Source organism: Dasypus novemcinctus, chromosome 5, assembly GCF_030445035.2.
Source record: "Dasypus novemcinctus isolate mDasNov1 chromosome 5, mDasNov1.1.hap2, whole genome shotgun sequence".
Lineage (NCBI taxonomy): Eukaryota > Metazoa > Chordata > Mammalia > Cingulata > Dasypodidae > Dasypus > Dasypus novemcinctus.
Window position 1 is genome coordinate 165,138,630 of NC_080677.1, and position 27,087 is coordinate 165,165,716.

The window sequence follows — 27,087 nt, forward strand, 5'->3', positions numbered from 1 at the left end:
TGATACAACGGTTAACGTGTGTTTGCTCTCTGCCAGATCGTCTTCTGCAATGAACACATCCAATCCCCACCATCGCCCTACAGTAGGTCTACGCTGACACCAGCTCACACTTCTTATCCTTTACTACCCCTTACTCATGGCCCCCTTTGGACCAGGGGCCCCCCCCATGGGGTGTCCATGTTTTCCAACAGAACCAGCAGTTGTCTGGGTAAATCTGTTTCCTGAGGTCAAGTATTTTAAGTACATGACTGCAGATCCTAAAGGCATTGTCTCCAAAATATTTTGCTCTGTTTGACTTCTCTGATTATTTCATTTGCTTCAGAAATTAGGCCCAGGGGAGGGTGTTGTTTGCCGGGACCCAAAGGCCCTGTTGGGGATCGAAATGTGTACTCCACCGAAGACATGCTCTCGGTCTTGAGCTGCATTCCTGCAGATGTGAAACCCGCTTGTAAAAGACTTTGGAGGTGTTAAGTAGAGCAGGGTATGGAAGTGTGAGGAGGACCTTCGAAAACCCCACCCAGACCCTATCCTACGACTGCAGTTTTGTAAGAGGAAATTCAGATGCAGTCAGGAAAGCCAGACGTCAGAGAAAGCCAAGGGAAGAAGCCAGAAGTCAACAGAAACTGGAAGAGCAGACACAAAGAGGGAGAGATGTACACATAACAGGCAGAGCCAAGGAACCCCATGGACTGCAGTGAGCCAGTGCCAGAGGCTCCAGGCTCTGAGAGGAAGCACGGTCGATGCCCTGACTTTGGACTTCCAGCCTCTGAAACCATGAGTCAATAAATTCCTGCCATTAAGCCAACCAGTGTGAGGTATTTGTCATAGCAGCTCTGGCAACCTAAGGCGAACCCTGCACTTACCTCCCCAACCCCAGTTTTACAGAAGCACTGAGAATTTGCACAACTCTGGGAAGCTAGGAGCTCCCTGGGAGCCTAAGCTGGGCTTTACCCCAAGCTCCAGAGATGCCTTCACAGTCAGCAGCCCAGTTGCATTCTTTTAGTATTCCAACCTCCTTTCAGTATTGCTTACATCATCTGTAGTTTTCATGGATTTGGAACCTGAGTTTCAGAGCTGCCATTTGTGCCATCACTCACTGACCAATGCGATATGCAGAGATGGGAGCTCAGCCCCTGTCTGGAAAGCTGGTGTTCCCCAATGTCACACCATCAAGATCAGTTTCTAACCTTCGCCTTCCCAAACCTCACCCAGGAGTGAGCCATGGAGGAGGGTGGGTGCTGGGGCACTCATTCGACAAGCTACAGTTGCCTTAATTTACTACTAACCAATGGCACAGAAGGTTGAGGATATCCTCAGTCTTGAGGGGCAGCAGAAAATGCCATAAAATTAAAAGGTGATTTTCTCAGAACCGTCCTCCCTTAGAAGAAAATGTGTCTTCCTGTTAGATTACTCTTCTATCTCCAGCCTGTTCAGTTCTCATCTCCACACATAATTCCTGAGCACTTAGTGAGAATAGGTTCTCTACACATCTGATGGTGAATGTGACAGTATGAAATTCTTTTATGAATCCCAAAAAGAGAAAGATTATGCTTCTGAACTAGTCCATTCTTATGGTGAGACTCTTTTGATTGGACAATATCAGGAGTGGGGTGTGACTCCGGTTGAGTTTCCACTCTCTTGCTGGGTCTGATACAAACAGACTCACGCAGGTAAAGGGAGCTCTGCCATTTTCAACCCTTCAGTGTGAAAGTAGGACCCGAGGATCACTACAGCCAAAGCTGAGGCACGAGGAGCCTGAGCCAATGGAGCAAGTCAAGACTGAAGAAATGAGCCATCTGCCTGATAACTCACAGCTGAACTCAGGAAGAAAGCAGAGCAGCCCAGACTGAGAGAGGTGGCCCAGTAAGAGACCAGCCCTGTGACTCGTTGTCGGCAGCTCAGCTCTTGGAGATGGTGAGCCTTGAGGGAAAGGCAGAGACCTCCGCAGAGATTGGCTGCCATCTTGCCTTGCCATGTGGCAGGACCCCAGGATCACCAGCAGCTGATTTTGGTGAGAAAGCATCTCTCTGATGCCTTGATCTGAACATTTCGTGGCCTGGGAAGTGTAAGCTTTTACTCCAAATAAATCCCCTTTATAAAAACTAACCCATATCTGGTACTTTGCTTTGGCAGCTTATGGAATACATGTGCCATTTTATTGCCTGAAAATACCAGCATCCAATGAGCATCTTCTGCTAGATTGTATTGCTTTCTCATGTGCTTACCTGAAAAGGCAACGTCAGTTCTCCAGGCTTTACATGGAGACTGATTTTTGCTTGAATCCACTGAGGTTTGGAGAATCTGATTAGCTGTCCTTGCTTTTGCAACTTTCCATCCAGTGACGTTCTTGTATAAACTGAGAGATATGAATGCTGAGACAAACGATACCAAAACCACACCTGTTGAAAAACATATTTGAATGATATCAAACTACTTCGGTATTTAACCTACTCTTCTCAGTTCTTTCCTGTGCAACCCCAGAAGATGCTAAGCATTCCCTTTGCCAGTCTTTATATTCTCCCTTTAAGAAAAGGCTCAAGGTAGCTACCAAAACTCGTATTTTTAAGCCATGCCATGCCATAGAGACAGCTAAGGAAATGAGATTTTAGCATACCACCCAGAAATATTTGAGGACATAGATTTGCCTGGGTCAGTGGATCCCCCTGATTCTTCTCTCCTGCCATACATCAATCTGGGGAGCCCACGTTCTGACTCAAAGTTACAAATCAGGTGTCAACACATTCTCCTTACTGTTTCAAACACCAAACTAAGAAGGTTTTCTTGAAATATTGGGTTTCATTTCAGGTAAAAGACAACCATTTAATAACTTTCATTAGTTTCTTCTCTTTTATGATATTACCAAAACCCTTGGGAGCTGCTATGATACCGTTCATTAGTAATTTAATTCAGGCAAGAAAAGTCTCTGTGAGGCTCAAGGGGCTTGGCCATGGATGGACATGATTTTGAGGTCTGATGGGTTCATGAGCTAGTGGAGAAAATGTAAAGAGCAGGGACTTTTTCAGGTAGTAGCCACAACAGGAGCTTTAGTGCTGCCATTTATTTATTAACCAGCATTTACTGAATGATTGCTAAGCGCCAGGTACTGTGCAGGGGAAAAATTAATTCCTTCAAAATATGTCAACTAATATGCCATAAAAACAATTTCAAACCCACAGCAGCCAAACTTTCTTCCTCTTCCTCTCCTAATCACATAGACTCCTAAGGCTGCATGTCTTAAGAAAATACAACATTCAAAGATTAGCACCTTCAGAAGTGGAAACCTTCTCTTTGGGGTCAAAGTGACTCCTTTTCTTTTCCACAACATCTTCATTTCTTTTCTCTTCATTGTTGAGATTTATCTTTTTACATGGACAGTAATTAATACATACGTAAGCTATTAGTTTATTTCACTGTTGGGACCAATTTCAGTGGAAATGAAATTTGACACAAATTTTAAAAGATGTTCCTTTAAAAAAACCCTCAGTTCAAAATATCAAGCATTTTATGTTGCAATCTGGCACACATTTTTTCAATGTCTATTTAATTGCTACCACCTGATCAAAAAATGCTTTCACTGGCCATTTCCTTTTTTATTTTATCCCCATGCTCACTTAAACACAAACCCTGATGTGTAAGTGAGAAATTTAAAGCCAGATGGGGCTGTCTAAGTTCTGTGACAGGGAGGACTCATGTTCCCCAAGTACAATCAAATTTTAGACCCCTGCTACAAATGTCACCATGTTCCAAGCTTGTAAATATGCAAATCAAAACTTTATACCTAGCTGTCCAAGTGACGAGCATGTTCTCCCAGAAGTCCCACTACCTCACCTGGGTGAAGTTGCCTTAAGAGTGTACTAAGAGGAAATACTGATGGCATCCACAATCAATAGGATCAGAGTTGGGAAACTATATTTAATTTACTATTTTAACAGAATTTGCATTTTAAAGATATAAGGAGACTTCTTTAGTTTATTATAGACCAAGAAACCTCCCAGATTTCTTTCAAATTTAATATCATTAAGGATGAAATCATTGAATGAAAAGTTATCAATAGAGCTATGACTTTTAATAGGCACTTGTGAGGTGTGCAAACTCTGTGGCTCAACCTCACCTGCATCCGGGGGAGTGCTAAGGAGTGACCTCAAACTCATGATGATGCCGTAGCATCAAAATCCCTCACAGAGTGTTACTGTGGCAACCTAGCGCTGCTCCTAGCTCGTCAGGAAATTGCATTGAAGGAAACAGGAAGGAATGAGTCAACTTGCGGCATCAGAGGCTACGTAACTGCCTACAAGCATTTACTGTTTGAATGTTAAGCAGAAGAAGCTTAGACTCTTCAATAGATATATTCAATTATATTTTATTATAGATATCAAATATATGATATCAAACATTCATTCAATAAATACAATCTGTTTCTTTCATTTAAAGGATTGACCTGCCCGTGTGTTGATCACACATAGCAGGAGAGAGTCCCAGCTCCACCTTTCCACCACAAGCTGTTGCTTCCTCAAGATCCCTTCAGATACCCTCGTATCTACCCTTGAAGTAAACAAAACTAAGAGGGAACAACGTGTGACCACATCCTTCCGCACCCCAATCTGTAATTAGGTTTTTTTGCTAGTTATCCTATGATATGAGCTCTTCCCTTACTTTGGGGAACATGTTAAGACGTGGCCTTTGAGATTCTCGAGCGAGCTGTTGTAGGTCATACTCCACCTTGTAGCCTCAGACCCTGAACTGCTCAGCTGGACGTGTTAGGGAAGAAGAGGAGTGAGGCCGCTCCTGCCCTGTCCTCAGCACGCAGGGCTGCGAGCAGCACAGAGCTGGGACACGAGAAAGAACGTCGACATCCTCATCCGTGTGCGCTCTCGAAGGAGATGTCTCTGAGGACGTGTTCATATTTTTGCCTCATTTTTTCCTTCCTTGAGGTTGAACCACATCAGGACTCATTTCCTTTTCTGCACAAGCTGCTGGAAAACCTAAGACTCAGATGGGTAACCAGCTGGAATAAACTTCACTTTGAGAATCAACCCACCCCCACTTGATCTATCTTTGTCCTGGTTTTCGCATTCACTTTTTTAATTTTTATGAATTACATTTTTATTTAAAGGATATTAAAATAATTACAGAACAAGCTGGAGTTAAAAAAAAAACCCACCATAGCCAAACATACAAACTAACATTGAAAGCCAAAGTTTCATATTACCAATCTCCCTCTATTTAATTACAAATTCCTAAAAGTGCAATATTATGTCTTTTGTACAGTAACATGAATATGAGAATTCAGAAAATATTAGAACCTACATCAATCCCTATCATATTTGATATTTCCTAGTTTATTGAAAACAGTAGATGTATTTAAACCCCAATATGAAAAAGTAGCTTCTGGCCCCCAGATGTCCTCTTTATACCTCCTTCTGACTATTCCAAGGAAAAATGCCAAGTTTCCAGCAATGGCTAAAGGGACTTTTGAAGCTTTTAAACTCAAGTCCACGTCTGGAACAATGATCAACTGCTAGAACACTTGGGCATGGTGGGACCATGTGCTGGTCATTCATAACGTACTGAGCAAGTCATACAAAATGACCCTAAAAGTCCATTCCTGGAAAAGAAAACTCTGAAGAATCTCAGTTCCTTTAAAGTCATTTCAAAAATATTCTTTATTGTACAAGCCAGATATGATGCTTTAGGGAAGAAAAAGCATGCAATTTCATAAAACAAAGGCTTACATCTCATCGACATGCCCAACTTCATTATCTTACTGCCTCACTTGACCATTTTATAATGAAGAACATTTGTTTTTCCATGAAAACAGCTATTTTCAATATGTGCCAATTAGGATGATCAGCTGGATTTTCTGCTAACCCAAGAAGATAAGAAATTGGTTGTTCACTTATTTTGTAACTTTTATGAAAGTAGTGTACAAGACCACAAACCTACAAAACAGTAATATTGTCTTAAAAAGCTCCTTTGAGAGAGAACATCAGCTCTGTTAGACTATAAATCACCTTCTCTAGCAGTCGCTGCTGCTTCCTAAGCTGGCAAGTACTCTAAAGTAGTCCAAATGCCACTCCCTCATCCAACTCCAACAGCCTCACGTTCTAGCAGACGTCGCCCAAGGTGGAGGAAACAGAGCCTTCGGGCTGTGGGCAGCAGCTCCCCAAGGTACTCTGGGATTTCCAGAATCCAGGCACCCCACGAAGTCAGGGCCCCAATCTCCGGCGGGGAGGAGCCTTGGGCCTCAGGGATAAACTCTCAATGTCCGAACCTCAGCTGTCCATAGCAGCACTTCACCAAGGCCCCGCCTGAACAACCAGCCACAGCCCAGCTCCAGGTGTTAGCAAACGTAGGGTGACTTGTTCTCAAGAGCAAACAATGATGAACTGAAACCCAGCGAATACCAATGAATGGCGTCAGCATACGACAGTGGGAACCATGGCCATCTCGGAAAAGAAGAATCTCAGTGACTCACAGGACTTTCTAATTATCTCTTAATGTTTGTGCTCAAATCTCTGTAAAACTGGCAGAGTTCACACATTCTAGTCCTTTATATCCAGTGTCTTTTAAGTATAACAACTGTGATCTCATCACTTCAGTGTATGACCATGAATTAAAGCTAAGAAAGACTGTAAACTATGTTTAAACAGCAAGTAAGGGTTTCTAGAGTTCTCAAAAATATCTACATCTACACCTATAGCTATATCATCTCTACCTATAGTTTCTGTGTCATCTATATCTACATCAATATCATATGTATATCTTCTTTTTCATCCATATCTATATCACCTATATATCTATATCTATATATCTATAGCTATATATCTACAGCATAAAATCTACCTATAGTCAAGGAAAAGTGGGTGAAGGTAGAGGATAGTTGGGTGAAGTGGAAATAGAGGGCAGAGAGTTGATTCTGTCCCAGCCCCATAGAGAAATGGGAGGGAAAAATCCATAAAGAAAAAACAGGGAGGAGGTCCATGAAGAGCCGTGGGAGCTCCCATTTGTAATCACACAAAGCCCAGTCGATAACTGGACCTGCGCTCCTTACAGTATGTAATTTATCATCAGGAGAGGTTCAGTAAATGCCATGACTCTACATTTATGAGTGCTGGATTTAGTGTGTGGCAGTATTGATCTTTTCATTATTTTCTGTTAACTAAAGAATAAAATGACCTGGAATTATAGGGGCTTAGAGGCTTAAAAGAAATCGTAAAATGACTGAAAACAAGGAAAGAGGAACAGAAATGACTAATTTAGTAATTTACTTTATGGAAAGTAGAGGAATTGTGTTTACTGAGTACCTATTCTGTTTAATCTCATTTTAATCCTCACAACCATGTGAAGGAGGTATCCCAATACTTCTACTTCCAAAACAAAGATTGGGACTCAAAAGGAGTACATAATTTGTCACTAACATACTTAGAAAGTGGCAGAACTGGGATTGAGCCAGACCTGTCTGACTCCAAAGTCTTTCAGCTTTCCTGTCTATTGGGCAGTTGAAATGAACCACATATCTTCTAGTTTATTCTGTGTTCATCTGGCACCATAATTGAAAAATTAATTGAAAAATTAAATTCCAGAGAATGTAATAACTTTTTCTGTATATATTTATCATTATTCATCTTCTATCTTTCTTTCAGCAAGCACTTATTTAACTGATTTTTTTCACTCAATTAATATTGTTGGCAGAAATGATAAGCAATTTTGGCATCACATATCAATGGTGTTAAATTATTGAAAGAATTATGTGAAAGAATACAAAAATGATGGAAAGACTTTTCAACAGACTCCAAAAAAAATGGTGCATGTTATATATTACAAATGGTCTTTTGGAAGGACATGTCATTTTGTATTGAAATATCTCCTATACATTTCTCAATTCATTAAGGAAATGGTAGTAAAACATGGCAGGCATTTAGCAGCACAAGAATCTAAGCCAAAGGCTTACAACCACAGAATAACTAGTAAGAATTCAGTCTCATTGGTTACCTGACATGAGGTAGAGGCAGTGAGCAATTTTGTAAGTATGGGACTTCCAAGCTTGGCCACCGCAGGGGGCTGATGTGCCCTAAAATAAATAAATGATCCTGAAAAAAGAAAAGTGAAGTCAAATGAATACAAGCTTTACTGTTGTACACTTAATAATTCTTTGCATTAGCACCTTATCCTTGCAAGCATTCAACTGCCAATCAGAAAAAGAAAGTTACATCTTTATTTACCGTTAAGCTTTGCAGATAACAGAAAACATTTTCATGTAGATAACTTTAAATATCTAAAATAAAATCCAATGATTAAAAATAAGCACTTCATCTAAATCACCAAAACAAATATTCTTCTTGGATTAACACATGTCATAAAAAGTTTAAAATAAAAAATGAAAGAAGTTTCTAAATTTACAACGTAAGATATTCAACAGGCCCCTATAAAATTTCCAGGAGAGTTTCATTTTTAAGCCACTTTACAAAGTATTGAAGGGTACTTACACATCTGGCATTGTTGCCTGAGCTAGTGGGGTGCAGAGCTTAATTAAAGATCCAATCTCAACATTAACAAAAATACTCCTTTTATATCTTAACTCCATCGGAGGTGCTCATGGCAAAGGTACAGAGGATAGCGTCTCTCGGCTGCTGTCAGGAATACTTCATTGAGGATTGAAAACTCACAGGAAGCCTGTGGCAAACAATGCCAAGGTCTGATCCTGCCCTTTGATAATCACAGAGTGATGAGCAGCCTGGAAACCCAACTCTTTCAACTGAAAAGCACCACCGCATTCAGAAGGTGATTTTCCTAGACACAGGTCAATGCTGACTGCACAGAAAGCAAAGGATTTCCTAATTACGATGTATTAATCCATAGCTATCACCACATTTCTAACCAGCCATCCAAGGTTGTGAGTCAGCTGCAGCATCTCTGAGCGGGAAAAACAAAAACCAAGAGGCGTTTTACATGGGCTTTAAATCTCAAAGTCAACTGGAAAGGATAAAGAATTTTTAGCCACACGACAAACCAAAAGATGCAAGCCTGTTAAATTCTCTGAGCTACCCCTATAAAAGAAGAAAGTAAGAAAAGATAATTTCAGAAATGATTCCAACTTAAAAGTCATCAGGTTCAAATAAAACCCAACTGAATATTTTAAAAGACTATTCAAAATTCTAAAAATTGACAAATATTCAAAGACCTTAATCCCCAAGTCCAAACAAGCAGTTCGTGAAGTATGAAATATATAAATATCAAATCCCCAAAATCTAAAAGAAGCAAAAGACTTGAATACATTGATTACCATAAAAGTAACCAGTAAGGTGATTTAAAAAAAAAGATCTACAGGAAATGTATGGCCCCGCAGCTGCACTTTATTTTAAAAACAGATATTCTCAATATTATTCCAAGTATCTTAGGTCTTAGAAAAATACAGAAACCTGTCTGATTCATTTTATGATGCCAGAATATCTTTAATTTAATTAAAAACTAAAGAAAATTAGAAAAATAAAACTACAGAGCAAACTTACTTGTGATCATAGACACAAAATTTCTAATTAAAATATTTTCAAATAAATTTGAAATACTTATCAAAAAAATACTATGCTGTAACCAAGCAGGATTTGCCAAGAATGAAGGTTTGTCTTAATTTAAAGGCTATATCAACATTATCAATTTGATCAACAAATTAATGGGTGAAGTCGTAGAATAATACCAATAAATATTAAAACAACTTTGAAACATGGCAGGCATTCCTGATAACAATTCTTAATAAAATGATTGAAGCAAACTAAGTAGAGAATAATGACCAAACCCTCAAAAAAAGCCACCCTACATAGCCAAAATCAAAGCTATTTTAATTAAAATAAGAAACTACATAAGGATGTCTGCCAGCATTCTTAATTGATGTCATTTTAGTGGTCCAGTGAATGTGGAAGTCTAAGAAATAGAATAGCTAGTTAACAAAAAAGAAAGTAGAGGAAAAGTTCCCATGTTTTGTTGATGATATAATTGTAAAAATAGAATCCACAATGGATTTTATTTTAAAATATTTAGTATTAATAAGAGAAATGGTAATGTAAAAGGAAACAAATATTTTAAAATTATTTTAATTTACTTTTGCAATAAGATTTGAGAAATAGAAATGGTGAAAAATACAATAACAAATGTAATATATAATACACAGGAATAAATTTAACGAGGAAGGGGAAGGTCCTTTATAAAGAAAGTTATAAAACCTTCTAAAAGGCTATAAACCATCTGGCTAAATGGAAAGAAAGGCCATCTTCCTATATTGAAAGACAATATTATGAGTATATTGAGTTAGTAAAAATTGATTTAGAACCTGTGGCAGTTTGGGATAATTTTATGAATCCCAAAAAGAGAAAGATTATGTTTTAAAACTAATCTATTCCTGTGGGTGATACCTGATATCCTTTGATTGCATTAAATTCGGTTGAGGCTCCTTTGATTAGATTAATTGATAAGATTGCTTTAGGACTTTTGATTGGACCAAGTCAATGAGGTGTGAGCCAGCTTGGGTATCCACGCTTTGGCAGGGTCTGATATAAATGGAGATACAGGCACAGATAAAGGAAACCACATATTTGATTTTGTGATGATGAGAGAGAGGACTCCAGTCTCACCCACATATGAGCAGCAAGGACAGACCCCCTGAGGGCTCAAAGAGCTGAGACCCAGGAAGAAATGAGCCATATGCCTGAGAGCTTACAGGTGAATTCAAGAAGAAAGCAGAGCTGCCAAAACCGAGAGGGGAGGCCCAGTAAGAGACGAGCCCTTGCCAGGTTTGCCTACAGCAGAGAGACCTTGGTGGAGCTCGGTGGCCATCTTGTTTCGCCTCGTGGCAGCTGATTGCAGTGAGAAAGCAAGTCTTTTGGTGCCTTGTGTTGGACTTTTCGTGGCCTTGCACTGTAAGCTTTTACCCTAACTAAATCTCCTTTTTAAAACCAACCCATTTCTGGTACTTTGCATTGACAGCCCTTTGACTAACAAAAACAGAAGCTAAAGGGGTTTCTAAGAGAATTTGAACCAAATAGTTGGAAAATGAAAATCATTGTCTTAAAATTTACATGTGCAGATAAAAGGTAAAGAGAGAGTCTGAACTCGGACCCCAGATTCAAGGACTTGTAGGAAAATTTCTTTGGATTTACCTTCTTACGATTCTTCTCTACAGAATGTATTGAGTTAAATCTGGAATTATGGCATATGGAGGAGTTTGGTCCTGGTTATCCAAATTGTTTCTTATAAACCCTTGCACACCCACACACATCTGTAGTGAAAAGAAAGGATTTGAAGGGAGGCCACCCTGAGGTTACAGTGTCCACACCTGCCTCGGTTTTATTTTTAGCCCAGCAGGCACCTCTTTCAGTGGAATGACTAAAAGTTAAACCTTACATTAGAGGGCAGTCTTTACAATGAATATAGATGCAACGTCATAATCAAGATAATTACCACATAGAATAAACAGGTAAATAATAAATAAAATAAGTAAATCCAACCAAATGAGCTTTATTTCAGGAATGCAAGGTTGGTCTAATATTTGGAAAATCAGGTCATGTCATGAATAAAAAAGAGGATAACATGCTGATCATATGATCAGCACAAAGATACTAAAAAAGCATTTTCAAATTCTAGCATACATTCACTAAAAATCTTTTAGAAATTATGAATAAAAAAGAAGGTTCATAAATGATAAGGATAAAACCTTCTAGGAAATAGGCCTTTTTATGCTGAATTTATTACAGATTTTCCTCTGAATTAATAACAAGACAAGATGGCAGCTATTACCACTTATATACAACATTTTTCTGAAGGTCCTAGCCAGTACAATAAAATGTGAGAACAAAACAGAAGACTTAAGAATTAGAAAGAAGTAATAAACTTGTCGTACTTGCAGACAAAATGGATACTTAGAGATTTTTACAAAGGAATATAAGCAGCCATAATAAACAAAATTGGCGAGGCCATTGGATACAAAGTCAATATTTTAAAAATCATATTTCTATATACCAGCAACAAACAAAGCAAAAATAAAAGTTTTTAAAAATAACACAATAGTATCAAAAATATTAAAAAACTAGGGAAACATTAGCAAAATATTTTCAGAACCCCTAAACTAAAAACTGTGAAATATTATTTAGAAAAATTAAGAGAGACCTAAATAAATTCAGAAATATAGCATAGTCGTAAGTTGGAACACTCAACATAATATATTAATTCTGCCCAAATTACCTACAGATTCAATGTAGTGCAATCAAAATCCAGCATGATATTTTTATCTTGGAAATTGAAAAAAGTTGATTCTAAAATTAAGATGGAAATATACAGGATCAAGAATGGCACAGAACCTCTATAAGAAAAAAAAAAGCTGGAAAATTTACCAATCAGACATCTACACCTATTATATAAAGCTATCTTAAATTAAGGCATCATGGGAAACTAACCAAACTGGACAGACTGACCAATGGATCAGATCACGGAATAGGCCCAAATACATTGCCTTATTATCAACAATAAAAAATCTTGCCAAAAAATTTAATGGTCTACTTGTACAATTTAGGAATCAGAGAAAATATCTCAATCAAGCCAAGAAATTCCCAAGTTTACTAAAGACAAATGGAAACTTATTTGACTATATAAATCTTTTAAAACTTTTATATCGCAAACTATCTGATAACACCCAATAGATAAAATATAGCTTCAGAAAAAAATACTAGAGATAAAGATGAAAAAGTAAATATTTGTGATATATAAAACAAATTACGAAACAGAAGGATGAGCAAAACATATGAATATACAATTCAAGAGGAGCAAACTCCAATGGCCAATGAACATTTGAAAAGATAATTGTTCGGTGAAATACCGAGTTAATGTGCCACCATGATGTATGACGCGATCAGCCATCCGTGGGCATCTTGGCCAGCTCCTGTCTCCCACTCACATCACTTCAGCACAGCTGTGCTCTCTGGAGCCCTGTCCTCCACCTCTCCATCCACTCAACACAGCTAGAGTGGCCTTTGCAAATGGACCTGGTTGGCCATAAACATGTCAACATCAACCCCCAGATACATTTCAGATTCCTCAGTACCCTCCCTGCCCCACTCTTCCTCTCCTGTTTCATGTTTCCCCCATGCCATGACTCTCAACCCTCCTACCAGAAAGTCCAGGCTGTGTCCTCTAATTAGGGTATGTGCCCAGCCACCTCCCTGGACCCAGCCCTCCAGCCTGCCGACTCCCTGTCTCTCCCCCCAGTGCCCTCTGGAGTCACCCCTTCAGGAAGGTGTCTCTGAGCCCTTGAATTACTCTACCCCCACATGACATCCATCACCTCTTATGACAAGCCCTTGCTTATCTGCTTCCCCTACTAGACCCAGAACACCTCGAATGCAGGGCCGCAGCTTCCGCCACTCTGCACCAAGTTCTAGTGCACTAGTGTGGACCCTGGTCAGAATACAGGAAAAGAAAAGAATCAGTACTATTAATACATAATTCAAATTATTAATCCTATTGTAGCAGTTTGATATTATTGATGAATGCCAAAAAGAAATATTGGATTATGTTTGTAAACTGATCTTTTCCTCTGGGCATATTAGATTATATTAATCAGGTAAACCTCTTGTGCCCATAGAGCATTGAGTCCCCGCCCCTTGGTGGGTGGGGACGCACAGTAAAAGACAAGGCAAAGGACAGAGTAGGAAGGGTTTTTGATTTTGGGTTTTTTGATGTTGGAGTTTGATGCTGAAGCTTTAAGCTGGAGCCCTGGGAAGAGAGGAACACAGGAAGCCTGAACCCTTGCTCTAACACAGGAAAATAGACTTTGGTGAGAGAAGTAACTTATGCTCTTTGGCCTGATATCTGTAAGCTCCTACCCCAAATAAATACCCTTTACAAAAAACAACCAATTTCTGGTATTTTGCATCAGCACCCCTTTAGCTGACTAATATACCTATCCTTTCCATTTTAAACTTTACCCACTCTAAAATCTTAAAGAAAATAGAAGGCTCATTGGCACAAAAACAAGAATTAAGAATTTACTGTTAAATAACGTGTTGGGTTTCTCATTCTGGCCAACAGATTGACGAAGTTCGTCCTCTCTCCCAAATCCCAACCCCTCCAAACCCGGTTTCTCACGACTGTAATTAAAAACAATGCCAGAGCTATTCTTTTTGGCTTACTTCCTTGGTGGTCTCAAAGGAGAAATGAAGGGGACACTGCTCAAAGGCGATACGTGAGTTTGAAAGAGGATGTACCCATATAGCTATACTATCGCAGTTAATATGGCAATGATGTGCGCAGGCAATGGCTTTGGGCTGCACAAAAATGCAAACAAAGGAAAAGAGAAAGTTGTAACAAAATCCTTCAGTCTTTCTTGGAGTTCCACGAACCCTCATTGGAATGCTATGTGTAGGTAGGGTTGTTCTAGTTTAAGAGGGTATGTAAACATTGTAATGGTGGTTTTAAAAGATGAGGAAGAAGTAAGGTTATTTGTTACGAGGAAGTCTAAAAAGTGATCAGGTTGTATTCAAGAAAGTGTGGGTTTATAGACAATGCTAAATGTCTGTCTCAATTTCCAGAAAGAAGGTGAGACTATTTTTCTTCCTCTTTTGCAAAAAGCGGATTGCTCTGAAAAGGCCAGCCTGCTGTATGTAATTCTTAGTCACTAGAGAGAAATATCAGAAGACTCCCCATGCCTTTTTATGACCTCAGCATAACCTTTAAAAAACACAACAACAAAAATATTGGTTGTTAAGATAATGATACTTTCAGGAAACTACAAATTATTAGGTTGGTCAGGCAGGGTTCAGGCTGAGTCTCATTTATATGGTCTAAAGATAACAATGGAAATGCACAATGTTATCATTCAGCATCTTGAAGGAAAGAAAAGAAAATTAAACAAAAATAAAACAAAAGGAAAGAAGACCCTACCGCAGCTGGCTGGCGCCGTGAGGTTGGCTTCGGGCAGGAGCTCCTCTTCGGCCATTCCTTCTGCCAACTCCCAGCGTGGCTCTTCAGGCAACAAGGGCTTCCAGCCGTGGAACCCAGCCTCGAAGTCCCACAGGGCAGGGGCTGCTGACGACACGGCAGAGTGAGAGGCGAGGAGAAACGAGGAGCCAGCACCCGGAATGGCTGACTCCACAGGGGCCACTAAACTGGGCAGTAGCCATTCCCTGCAGTCGGGGCGTTCTGCGATGGTCAGTAGAGGCTGGCTTTTTCCAGCGTCACCCAAGTTTCCGTGTGCTGTGTGAGCCATCAGCCTCCTTGTTCTCCATCCACCCGCAGGCCTGCAGCACCCCACCCCATCTGGCCGAGTCCCCAGACTCACAGGGGAAGCTCTAGACCCTGCAGGGGCGGGAGTCAAAGACATCCACGTGCTGGGGCTTTTACCTCTGATGCTGGGCCCCTGAAGAGCTGGAGGACAGCCCCCCAGTCTTCTTTCCATCAGGCTATTTTAGCAGTTTCTCTAAAGAAAATGCCTAGCCATTTTGGACTGGCAACTAAATTAGCTGTTCTGAGCTTTGCTTTTTTCTTAGACACTAGTCTCTTAATACATAACTGAAAAGGTGACAGACACTTCAGTTCCTACATTGATCGTGAAAGAAACAGTTTTAGAGAAAGTTAGGGTTTCAGGTAAGCTTCATAAACTCCTTTCCCCACTTTGTGACCCAAATAGTGAGAAAACCAGGAGGCTTCAGAGAACTGGGCAATGAACCAGAAATTCTGATCACTTTTGTGCTTTTGAGAAATTAGTTTTTATGGGCCTAAGTGTGCTCCTTCCTAAAGTAAGAATTAGCCAATCTTAGAGACTAGTTTTGAGGTATTGAGACTAGTATTGAGGATAAATTAATATAATTAATTTTATTTCCAAATATTCCCACCAATGCAGAGACATTTTTATATCAGTTCAGGGAGGGTAATCAAAGTAATTCTTGGTCAGAAAATACCCAGAGTTTGGACAAGCTCCAACATACATGCTGCAACATACATGTCACAGCAAACATGTATCCTCTGAGCTCTGAGGATGTGCCAGGGGTTTGCATACATGACTGCAGGTGAGCACAATCCCTGTTGTGTAAAAGAGAAAACTGTAACCTTTAGGAAATGGAATATCTGGATTTAGAAACTGGAACTGCCTGCTGCCAAAGCTTACACTCAGGAGGCTCTCTAAGCCAGGGGCTCTGTCTCACAATTAAGAAAACTCATCATGATATTCTGGCTCCTACACTATTTGCAATTCTAAATTTAAATAATGTGACCCCATATTATGGGTATATTGAATTAGCTCTCTGTATCTTAAAAATTAGAGGTTCTTCTAATCTCATAAGCAACGATGGCCCATCTCATGACCAGAATGCTCATCAGTAGCATGCCAACTCCTACACCGCTAACGGGCACTGTACACAAGTCCTCTGTATGTGTAAATTAAACCTTTAGACCTCAAAGCTATGTTTGCTTAGAGAATAATATAATGAATACAAGATTAAAAACCCAAATAAAATATTTTGATTTTCCTTCCTTACATTTTTGGTTCCCCTGAGCAGTTTATCAGAAAACACACACACACACACACAATGGGGTGAGTTGGCTCTATTCCAATATTCAGCAAAGCCTTGTACATTACTAAGTGTGCACCCAGGTGACAAATCTACCTTGCTGGAGAGCTGCTGCTCCTGATTATAGGTCAAGGCAAGGAGCGCACCCACCAAGAAGACTCTCCTGACTCTGACACATGCCTGCACACCTGGAACCCGCAGGAACTGCGTCACTGGCTTTCAGAAAACCCCGTAGGCTCGCTCCTTGGTTATCTGTGAGCTTTGCCATCTACTGCTCCACCCCATAGCTCTTCTAAATCAGTTGGCGGACTGTAGAAATGTACGAAGTTCTAAATAAATACTTGATCTCTGAAATGTGATTTAAAGTCCAAAATCCTGATTGTGCTCTTGGCCAAGAGCCCTTCCACCTCTCCCCAAGGTGACACACTTCCTTGGAATAGGAACTCTTCCATGGATAGAGTAATCACACATCTGGGTTTGTCCAGGATCCTCCAGTTGATGCCAATCTGAGCATAATAATTAATTGCTCTCCTCTTCCTTCTCAAGTTTCCCTGTTGAGCAATGAATTATGTATCGCTACCCAAAGAAAGCCAGTCCATGCAAATAGCAATTTTCTTCGTTGCAGTTGGCCACTGATGCAACCACCCTAATTCCCCACAAGGTAACGGTGTGAAATGGCAAAAGACCAATGAGTGTGAAAATGGCTCATTGTGGCTCCTGCATCACCAAAGCCTTAAACAGACGTTCACAACCATGTGCGCGTCACTAACGTGCAAAAGCTTAAAGAATATTTCAAAACAAGGTGATATGTGGTTGTATAAATGTTGAGGTTTATAGGTAGGATGAAAGTTTAAACTATTTTTTTCATTACCTGGGTGCTTTATCATTTAAAATGTCAATCATTGCACTAAATACACTCCTTTGACAAATGAAAATTTATTTTTAAAATCCATCACCACAAATACATGTGAAAGCAAGATGGTACAATTGCTTCTGTAAAAAGCTTAGTGAATTGCTAAGTCATTTTTACCAATGACATTTGTTTCAATAGACATAAAAGGATTTTTAAAGCTAAATATTTAGAACATTACTACACTATAAATTATAAGTCAAATTCCAGCCACCTAAATTGAGTGTCTTCCATGAATACTTCCCCTACATAATTCAAAAAGTTTAGAGCAAAGTTATAAATATTTGAACAAAATCAGGAGAGTCAAATGTATTTTGGCAACTAACAAATGCCTATAATCCTTTGTATGTTAAATGTTTATAAATCTGAAAAATCATGTATTCATGTCATTAATAAAATGCATTCAATATAAACAGGGATTTTTATTATTTTGTTGTCCTGATTTTAACTTTCTGAGATTATAGCACTCTATATATACTTCACTATCCCTAATCAGAATATGACATATGACACTGTTCATGATTTTAGAGAAATTGCACTGCAAGTTCATCAGAGTAATATTCATAGATTATGACAAAGCTTTCTCTTGCATATTTAACCACCACAGTACACTGGCAGAAGAAAAAGAATTTCATTGTGGCAGCTGAGGAAAATTCTTCTGGATCATGAAAATTAAAATATTTATGAATCTCCCTGTTCAAAAATGAATCAGTTCTTTACGATAGAAGAAAAAAGTATGTATGAGAGGCGAATGAGGAATGGTTTATTTAATGAGCACATATTAAACATTTTGTTGATGTTTATTGAGAAATCGCAAGAATTTTTGCTATACTAAACATGTATATATTCCCCTTGCTCTTAAGAAAGTGTTTTAGTATTTAATGAAATTTGTTTCAAAATTTAAAAGTTATCTACAGACCTTATCACAGTAAAAATTAAATGCATTACATAGAATCTTTGGTTTTAACTTCTTTCACTTGAGCATTATAACTATATCCCCTCTGAAGATTTGCACTTCATAGTAGGATTTTAAATGGTCTAAAAAATCCTATAAAAAAGGAAATAGTTCACTATTTTTCAACAGAATTTCCTAAACTAGTTTGATTTGACCACAGAATTGTCAATCTTTCCATTATTTTTTGTGTGGGGCAGTCTTGCATATTGCAGAATATCTGTTAACATGGCACAGGATATTCTGTGGAGCATGCTAGAATACATGTATGTATGTGTGTGTGTCATTTCCTATGTCATGATTGAAAATTAAGATATATTTTATATCTAAATTTTCAACCATCCTATGTATACCTTCTTCAGCACATGGTATATTTTTTGTCATTTTGATAGGGATGTTTTAAAAATAGATTACAGAAGTATTTTATTCTTAAATGCCCCTTCTTTGATAACAGCGTCCTGTGATAAACGTCAAAATGTCTATTTTTCAGCCTTAAAACAAAGCCCTTAGGGACCAGGGAAGCCTTGGGAAGTTTGGTTTCTGTCCTGAAAGGCTCTAACTGGTCTGCCTTGAGCTCCCCGTCAGTGTGTTATGTGCCCTGTGCTTCCGCCCTCAAGCGCTCTCCATTTCTGAAGTCTCTCCAGCGCGGTGGTTCTTCACCTGACCGTGCAGAGAGCTCACCAGGACAGGGTTAAAGTGCAGATCTCATTCCGGGGTCTGGGCCATGCCCGAGGGTCTCAGGCCCAACAAGTCCCCTGGCGATGTCGAGCTTCTGCGCCCAGGGGCCACGCCAACAGCAGGGTTCCAGCCACGCCGCTGACCCTCTGCAGTCAGGTGCTTCTGAAAAGGCCTGGGCCCGGCTGACCACATTTGCCCAGAGCACCTAAGAGGGAGAGCAGTTTGGCAGTGAAGGAGCGCCTTTTGGGAAGAGCATTTGGCACTCTTCGGGACAGGACATAGAGTAAGTCTCTAGAACACAGTACGTGAGCCTCCTGCTCTCCAGGTAAGAGCTCTAGCCTCCTGCAGGTTAATTCTGAAGTGGGCGAGAAAGAGGATATGAAGGGATCTACTTAGAGTTAAGGGACTTGGAAATGTTATTTATAGGGGGAAAAAAACTTGTCTATTTATAAAATATGAATTTAAAAGTATGTATAAATTATTTCAAAGTGGTTTTAACTTTCAAAGGGAAATCTGTCTTATTTTGTAAGAACATACATATACGTGTGTACATATAAGTACATTAAATAGTGTAAAGTGTTAAGTTTATAGCACTTCTAATTATTTGATTGCTCTATAAGTATATTCCTCAGAAAGAACGATAATAACTGTACAAATACTGAGACGACTCATTTAAGGGTCGAAATACATGCCTACATGTTCTGTACGCAGCCTGGTTTTGGTCACTATGTATTTATGTCACATTCCATTTATCAAGTTGGAATCAATCAAGCAAACATGTCAGGTGTTTGGTTTGGTTTTTTCCAGGAGAAATGAGGCTATGTTATGCAGAAAACTTGAGATAACTAAATAATAGCCCTATTTGTTGGTAACCACGGATATCTGTTCCTGCATTCACATAAAGGAAGCAGCAGATTGGTATCAAGAGATTCTCTGCTGGGAAAAAACACCCAGTATATAATCAAAGAAACTTAAATGAAGGAAGAGAAATGGGGAAAATGTCCAAAATCCAGGGGTAAAATATCTCCCAATACTCCAGCTGCGAATTTGATTAAGAAAACCAATTAAAAGGAGCATAAAGGCCCCTTCACCACAGGAGAAAAGGGAGAAAAGAAGCTAAGCAACAAAATGTACAATTGAAAAGAAAGAATATTTTCTTCCAGTTACTGGAATTGAGAATAATACAAACTGTTAGAAAGATGAATTTCCCTCCCAAGAAATGGTCCAAATTGTAAGAAATTTAAATAAAAGTAGAAAAGAATCTCATTAGAGAAAATATATTGTCCTCAGGCTGGTTCTTTGAATATAAGGCAAGAACCACCCAAAAGCCCATAGAGATTCTACTGGTTGGTGGATCACTCTATTCAGACCAGGAGTTGAGAAACGAGTGGAACTGCCATTTCCCCACTGGCCCAGCAGGATTGCTTCCTGCTTCCCCCCCTTCCTGCATCACTCTCCACCACTCTTACTGAAATCCTGACTCTCCCATCAACAGAAGCATATTATACAAAGAGCTTGTCATTAAAAAGGTGGCATCTCATGGCAATATTTTTCTCTTGCTCAACAAGATACCTCACTAAAGTAAAACACTGTGGCAAAATAAATGTCAAAATTTTCATAATACAACAAAAACACCTATTGGTGATGTAAGAATTGGCTTCTTTGTGTTGGAATTCATATTTAGAGAGATATAAGTATCTTCGTTGCTAAGTTAACTCACACAGGGACCATCATATGCGGATAAATTAAATTACACTCTTTTAAATATAACAAGGGATCTCTTACCACTCTTATCAAAGTAATGGGATCTCTTACTCATCAAAAACTCTTTATAAAATTCCTGTACAGAGAGTTCTGGGCCTTTTATTACCCACGGAGAATGTCAGCAGGAGCTGCGGTGATTGAACATTCGCGACGGCACAGCGGCCTGCTCGGGAGCCCCAGCTCCCACGTAACTGGCAGGAAAGGAGAGACTCCTACATCTGCTGAGGCTGGCACAGAAACCTCGTGCCCCCAAGGAGGCCGGGTCCCTCTCCCACCCATTCCCCCTTTAGCCAAAACACACCCACTCTCACACGCTTTCACACATGCATTCACATGTATGAGCAAACTCACACACACTCCTATGCACACATTCACACAAACTCACACATGTACTTGTATGCACATGCACTCACACACATACACAATGCACACGCATGTACTCGTACACACATGCACAATCTCACATACACTCACACATGCTCGCATGCATGCAAACTCACACGTGTTCACACACATGCACAAACCCACACATACACTCACCACATGCACACATACTTTCACCCACATGCACAAACTCACACGCACACATGTCCGTGCGCTTACACTCATGTGCACATGCATGTTCACATGGTCACACGTGTGTGTGCGTGGTCGTGTGCTCGTGCACTTACACACATGTTCACGTGCTCACGCACTTACACGCGCACGCACTGCTCTTCCCTACGACTGCCTCGCGGGATGGAGAAGGACTCTGCCTCTCAGCAACAAGCACGGAAGCTTTAACTCAGCCAGGGCTTCCGAGCCCAAAGGCCGAGCCTGAGGCCGCGTGCCCTCGCCCGCGCAGCCTTGGCCTTGCTGGGACAGCCCCCGAGCCCTGCCCTGCAGCCGCCCCGCTCACCGCAGCCGGCCGGGTCTGGGTCGCTCCTGCCGGGGCTCTCCTGCCGGGCGTCACAGGGCCCTCCTCGGGCCTTGCCCGGGCCGGGGGCACAGGGGAGCTCGCCCGCTGAGGGCCGCAAGCCAGGCCGGGGCTGCCCGCAGGCGTAGACCCAGAGGCCGTCCAGGCCCACGAATCCACCAGCGCCCAGAAGCGCCCCCTCGAAGACCACCTTCAGGGGAGAAGAGCAGGAACGTTTGTGAGCTCTTGATCTCTTTAAAAAGAAAAAATACTTATGATAACAGCGCTCAAATGCATAGTGAAGAAGCTGGATATTTCATTAAAGAGAAACCAAAGGCAACCAAAGCCAAGGGTTTGTTGGTTGTTTTTAATTTTTTTCGAAAGCCTGACCCTTGTCCGTGAGCCAACCAAAGCCTCTGATGACTGGGCCTGACTTTAACGTAACCCCAGGCGCCCGCTTAGCCGCCCCGCTGAACCCCGCCGGCCCCTGGCTGCTCCAGGCGCCACACCTGCAACTGCAAAGGAAGAGAATACATGTTGCCTTCACTTAAACAAGAACAACAGGGAACTTCACCTGATTTTTAACCACACAGGGCAAAGTCCACCAAACGGAAAAGGGCGCAATAGGAAAATAGAAATTTTCAAAGGAACACATAAAACATTCTGTTAAGACATAAAGAACAATTTCTCTAATAATCAAAAAATGCCAATTAAAGGAAATAAATCTCATTTTCTCCAATCAGGTGGCTAGCTTTCCTGGAGGTAAAAGGTATGAGTGGTGAAACCACCATCCGCTTCTGGTCAACAGGAGATAATAATATCCAGCAGAAGCATCTCCAAGGGTCTCCCAAGAGGGAAGGCTAGTTAACCTCAAGCCCAAGGACATCATAAAGAGCTGACACAATGTCACTAATCCTCAGCTGTCCAATAGGGCAGTCACAAGCCACATGGGCTAGTTCAATTTAAATTAATGAAAATACCATTAAAATTCAGTTCCTCAGCCAGACTAGTCACGGTTCAAGTGCCAGTAGTCACACATGCCAGTGGCTGCCATTCTGGATAGCACAAAGAGCGTTTCCATCATCTCAGAAAGATCTACAGAACCAGACTCCCATTGTCTAGATGCTCAAGATGAGAGGCTGGGAATCAAAACAAACTCCTTTCTTTCTCTTCCAGCTTGAAGTTTCTGAATAGATTCCCTTCTTTTCAAACACTGGAGGACTATGTTGGTTTGTTAATTATTTAAGATCAAGTTTCAGTTTGAAAATACACTTAAATTCATCTAGAAATAATATTATATTTAAACCATGCCTAATTAGAAAAACACTATATGCTGCTGTACAATTTCTACATAATGACTATCAGGTATTGGGCCTCCATTGTATATTTCCATAGCAGCAAGAGATCAGATCTGTAGAAATGATATCAGTTTGGGTTTCAAATTTTGATGTGTTTAAACTTAGTTTTCAAAAGTATGCCATTATTGGAAAGGCTAATTAAAAAGTAAGACAGTGTCAAAATAGTAACTCAGTAGGCTGTGATAACAAACCTCAACTTGGCTAAGGTTCCTATAAAAACTCTGTGGTCCAGAAGTTCTAGCCACTGCTGTATAGGATTCTAAAACTGCTTGGCTACAGCTCAGTAGCTGGAGGCTTCTTCCTTTTGATATCCAGAAAAAGGCATGAATGTGACATTGCCTTAAAGGGATGAAATTGGTTTCCGAAGCCACACCTACAAATCAGCTTCATTATTTTACCCTCCACCATGGACAGAACTATATATTCCATTTACAACACAAAATATGGAGTTAATTATTTTAAGTAAAAGACAGCATTCCCTGAGCTTAGGAAAGTTTCAGATGCGTCCTGTGTATTAACTGGCAGGGCTATCCATATTACAAAGATGTGAATCGCTGCATTCAAAACATTTGCTTATCCTCTACTGATTTTCTGTGCTAGTTAACTCTTTGCTTCTCTGGGTGGGCTGGGGGAAGGAAGAAGCTTTAAACAAGAGCAGTCATACCTGGGCCCCTGCTGGGGCGAAATTTGTCCTGAGAAGGCCCAGGTACAATGAAAAGCAGTCTGATTGCTCTCCCTAAATACGCAACTCTCCGTCCCTGATTTCAATGCTTAGCCATGGCTGGTAATTCACTATTGCAAAGCGAAAAATTAAACATGATTTAAAGAAATCTTGGTTTTCCCTTTTATACCTTAAATGTCTTCAGACCTTCTGGTATTAACACATCTGCTTTCTCCCATTTGCTGTGAGTTGATGTGTTGTAGGTCCAAAATATTTCTTCTTCCTTTGATTTAAAGAAAAAGACATTACTGAGTAGCCATATTCTACTGTCACTTCCACGTGTTGCCTTACTTACACTTTAGGAAGGGATTGCCCTGCCTGTATGACATTAAAAAGAAACCTGAAGTATCAATGGTATAGCTGATACTATATTTACCATTTAAAAAAGGAAAAATAAGGAAATGAAGCATATCTATGTAGTAAAGCTGTTTAAGTTTTCATGGATGGTATCAGGAAAGAACAAAAGCATGCATGGAATCATAAAAGAAATAAAATAATGCACTTCAAAAGTAAAATTTCAAATAGCAATTTAAATGTTGATTCTGCTGGCATTGCCACATTTTACCATATTGCCACAATACTAAAAAAGAAAGCAAGGATGGGCAAACATTCAATGTGAAGGTTAAAAATGTCAACAGAAGCATTTTTCTGCACAATCTCAATTTATGATACATTTTTTCCTACGGGAGGACTCAAGCCAAGTTCCAGACAATACAGTTAGATTCCCAATTCTATATTTTACAGTTTGACCCTTCCGGTCATTTCCCCAAAAGCCTTTTAATATCTTCTAGAGCATGCTATGTCAAGCATAGTATAATGATCATTTCTCAGGTTGTAAAATGTATGCAAAATGTCATTACACACCATGAAGTAAGACCCTTGGTGACAGTCTATAATGTACTCAATTCTGTGCTATGGTGTTGGTACGGGTTTTTATGATTTATGGTCATGTTTTTCTGCTCTGAAATAATCCTAGTTTTCTTTACATTTTTTCAAACATTTAAGTAGATTTGGCATTTCCCTGGTGAAGGATAGATCAAATTATTCATAACATTTTCCTATCGGATGCATTGCTTTATTTTTTTCTTGTTGATGTCCAAACCATTATTTTTATTTATTTTTAAAGAAACTTTAGCTTACATAAATGTTACATCAGAAATATAGGGGGTTCCCATATACACCCTACCCCTCTCCCACTTTCCCCTATGAACATCTTTCCTTTGTGGCGTACATTTGTTACAATTGATGAACGCACATTGAAGCATTGCTTCTCACCATGGTCTATAGTTTACATTATGGTTTACACTTTGCACCAAATAATTTTATAGGTTTTGACAAAACGTATAATGCCCTGTAACCTGGGACATTTTGGGGACCCTGGAATTGTCCTGCACGCCATGGCAATGGTGGATGCGGGTCATCATACATGTGTCATGGGTTTTTCATGAATGCCCATGGTGAGAGGGAAGAGAGGCGCACACACGTCTCGGGCCGCGTGCTGGGCTGCCTCGCCATCCCCCACCGTGGGGCTGGAAGCAGCAACAGACTGCGACATCCATTGTGGGTCAAACGGCTTGTGACATATTTTTTTCAGACTCATAAACATAACTCCTCAACTATTTCATTCATCCCCAAGATTTTCTTTTAAAAAAATGAATGACCAACTTAGTCTTTGGCCCTCTGATGTCTACTCCAAATTTCCAGGTCCGACCTATTTCAGAAGTTGGTCTACCGCCATGGAAGTGTGAGGACCGCGCCACTATCCACGAGGCGGAGAAGCCCAGGGGTGCACGCCTCGTCAGCTGAGACCTCCAGACCACGCTGGGACCAAGCGGAGCAAGGAAGGGCGAGGCGCACAGCCACGTCGCCTTCCCGTGAGGCCCTACCCAGCGCCAGTTCCTAAGCATCAGGAAGCTCAGACCTGCCACAGAGGCTTTCATCGCGCGCTCGGCAAGGTGCTTTCATTGCTTCCCCCCACTTTCATTTTATGAGAGTAATTTAAAGCAATTGTGCTTTTCTCACAGTGACTAATGGACCCCTCTGTTCTGCCTGAAGAGGAAGGCATTTACATTTTTTTTTGAACAGTGAGCAGAGTTCTTTCCAAACTTAAATAACCTTTTATAGACTAAGTGAATGGTATATTGTGAATGAGATCCAGATTTTTCCACCACGCTTTCCTGTCTAGTGATACAAACAAAGAAACAGAAAAAGAACGCACCCCAACTAAAGGAAATCAGCTCTTACTTTATTTCTGTCCCTGCTCTCAGACTCTCACCTGCTTACTGTCGACAGGTGTCAGCATAAAAATAAACTCCTGGCTCAGGAAAGCCTTTCAGGTGATGCTCTAATTTTCTACTATCTTAAAATAAATAAACCAATAAAAATGTTTAAAAAACCTTCGCTCCTCCAGACAAAGATCAATGATGTTCTTTCAATAAAACTGTTTGTCCCACAGCTCCGGGGGACAGCAGCGCCTCTCCCCCTCCCAGGAAAGAAGTAAAGGGCGCTGAGGTCAAGGGCACACTTTGCCGCGCCTGACTGCCTCCTGGGACAGCTGGTCCCTGGTGAAGCTTCCCACCTGACTGCCCTCCAGCAGCCGCCCGCTGCTTGGGAACTGCATCTACAGGGACCAGCGCCTCCCAGGGCAGCTCCTTCCTGCCCGGGCCCCTGCCCATCCTCCTGGCCAGCAGGAGCTTAGTAAATTCGTAAAGGTACCTTGAGCGGGACCCCCACTCCCTGAACTCACACTCTCCAGGGTCTCGGTTAAGATTATCATTCCAGAGCTTGGACCCCAAGGACAGTGAGATGGTGCCAACCTAGAGCCGACTCACCCTTAGGCTGGGCAGAGCGAACTTCTAGTCACTAATACAGCCTGTGATGAATTCAAAATTATCTAATCCTGTATCCAAGTGCGCCTAGTTTCTAGAAAGCCAGTTAAGTGATATAGGCTCCACAGGCTTTGGATAATCAGGGCGGATGCAGACAGAATGTGTACTTGAACTTACATCCACATGCAATGTGGGGGATATGTTAATTCACACTTACCTGGAATGTGGGCAGTACACGAATTCAGACTTAGCTGGTATTCAGACACATGGCTAAACCTCTCCTGGCCCCACCATGTATGTCTCTTATATAAAAATAGCCTAGAGCCCATGCTCGGGGCTCAGCTTTTCACACAGGAGTACCCGGGCCTGGCCGATCATAATAAATTTTTCCTTCTCAAGAACATTCCTGAGTCCTGGCCTTCAATACACAA

The 27,087-nt window shown here is 40.6% G+C and overlaps 1 protein-coding gene across 3 annotated transcripts in view; it reads right to left on the minus strand.

The window, feature by feature from the left end:
- Nucleotides 1-27,087, minus strand: part of MALRD1 (MAM and LDL receptor class A domain containing 1) — a 688,615-nt gene that overhangs the window by 593,634 nt on the left and 67,894 nt on the right. For all 3 annotated transcript variants that reach the window (XM_058297890.1, XM_058297888.1, XM_058297889.1), the window contains exons 9-13: nt 23,959-24,051; nt 21,753-21,960; nt 14,926-15,066; nt 7,993-8,090; nt 2,226-2,399 (exon numbers count right to left, since the gene is read on the minus strand). In XM_058297890.1, the coding sequence (XP_058153873.1) occupies nt 2,226-2,399; nt 7,993-8,090; nt 14,926-15,066; nt 21,753-21,960; nt 23,959-24,051 (714 nt within the window). The remainder of the gene's footprint in view (nt 1-2,225; nt 2,400-7,992; nt 8,091-14,925; nt 15,067-21,752; nt 21,961-23,958; nt 24,052-27,087) is intronic.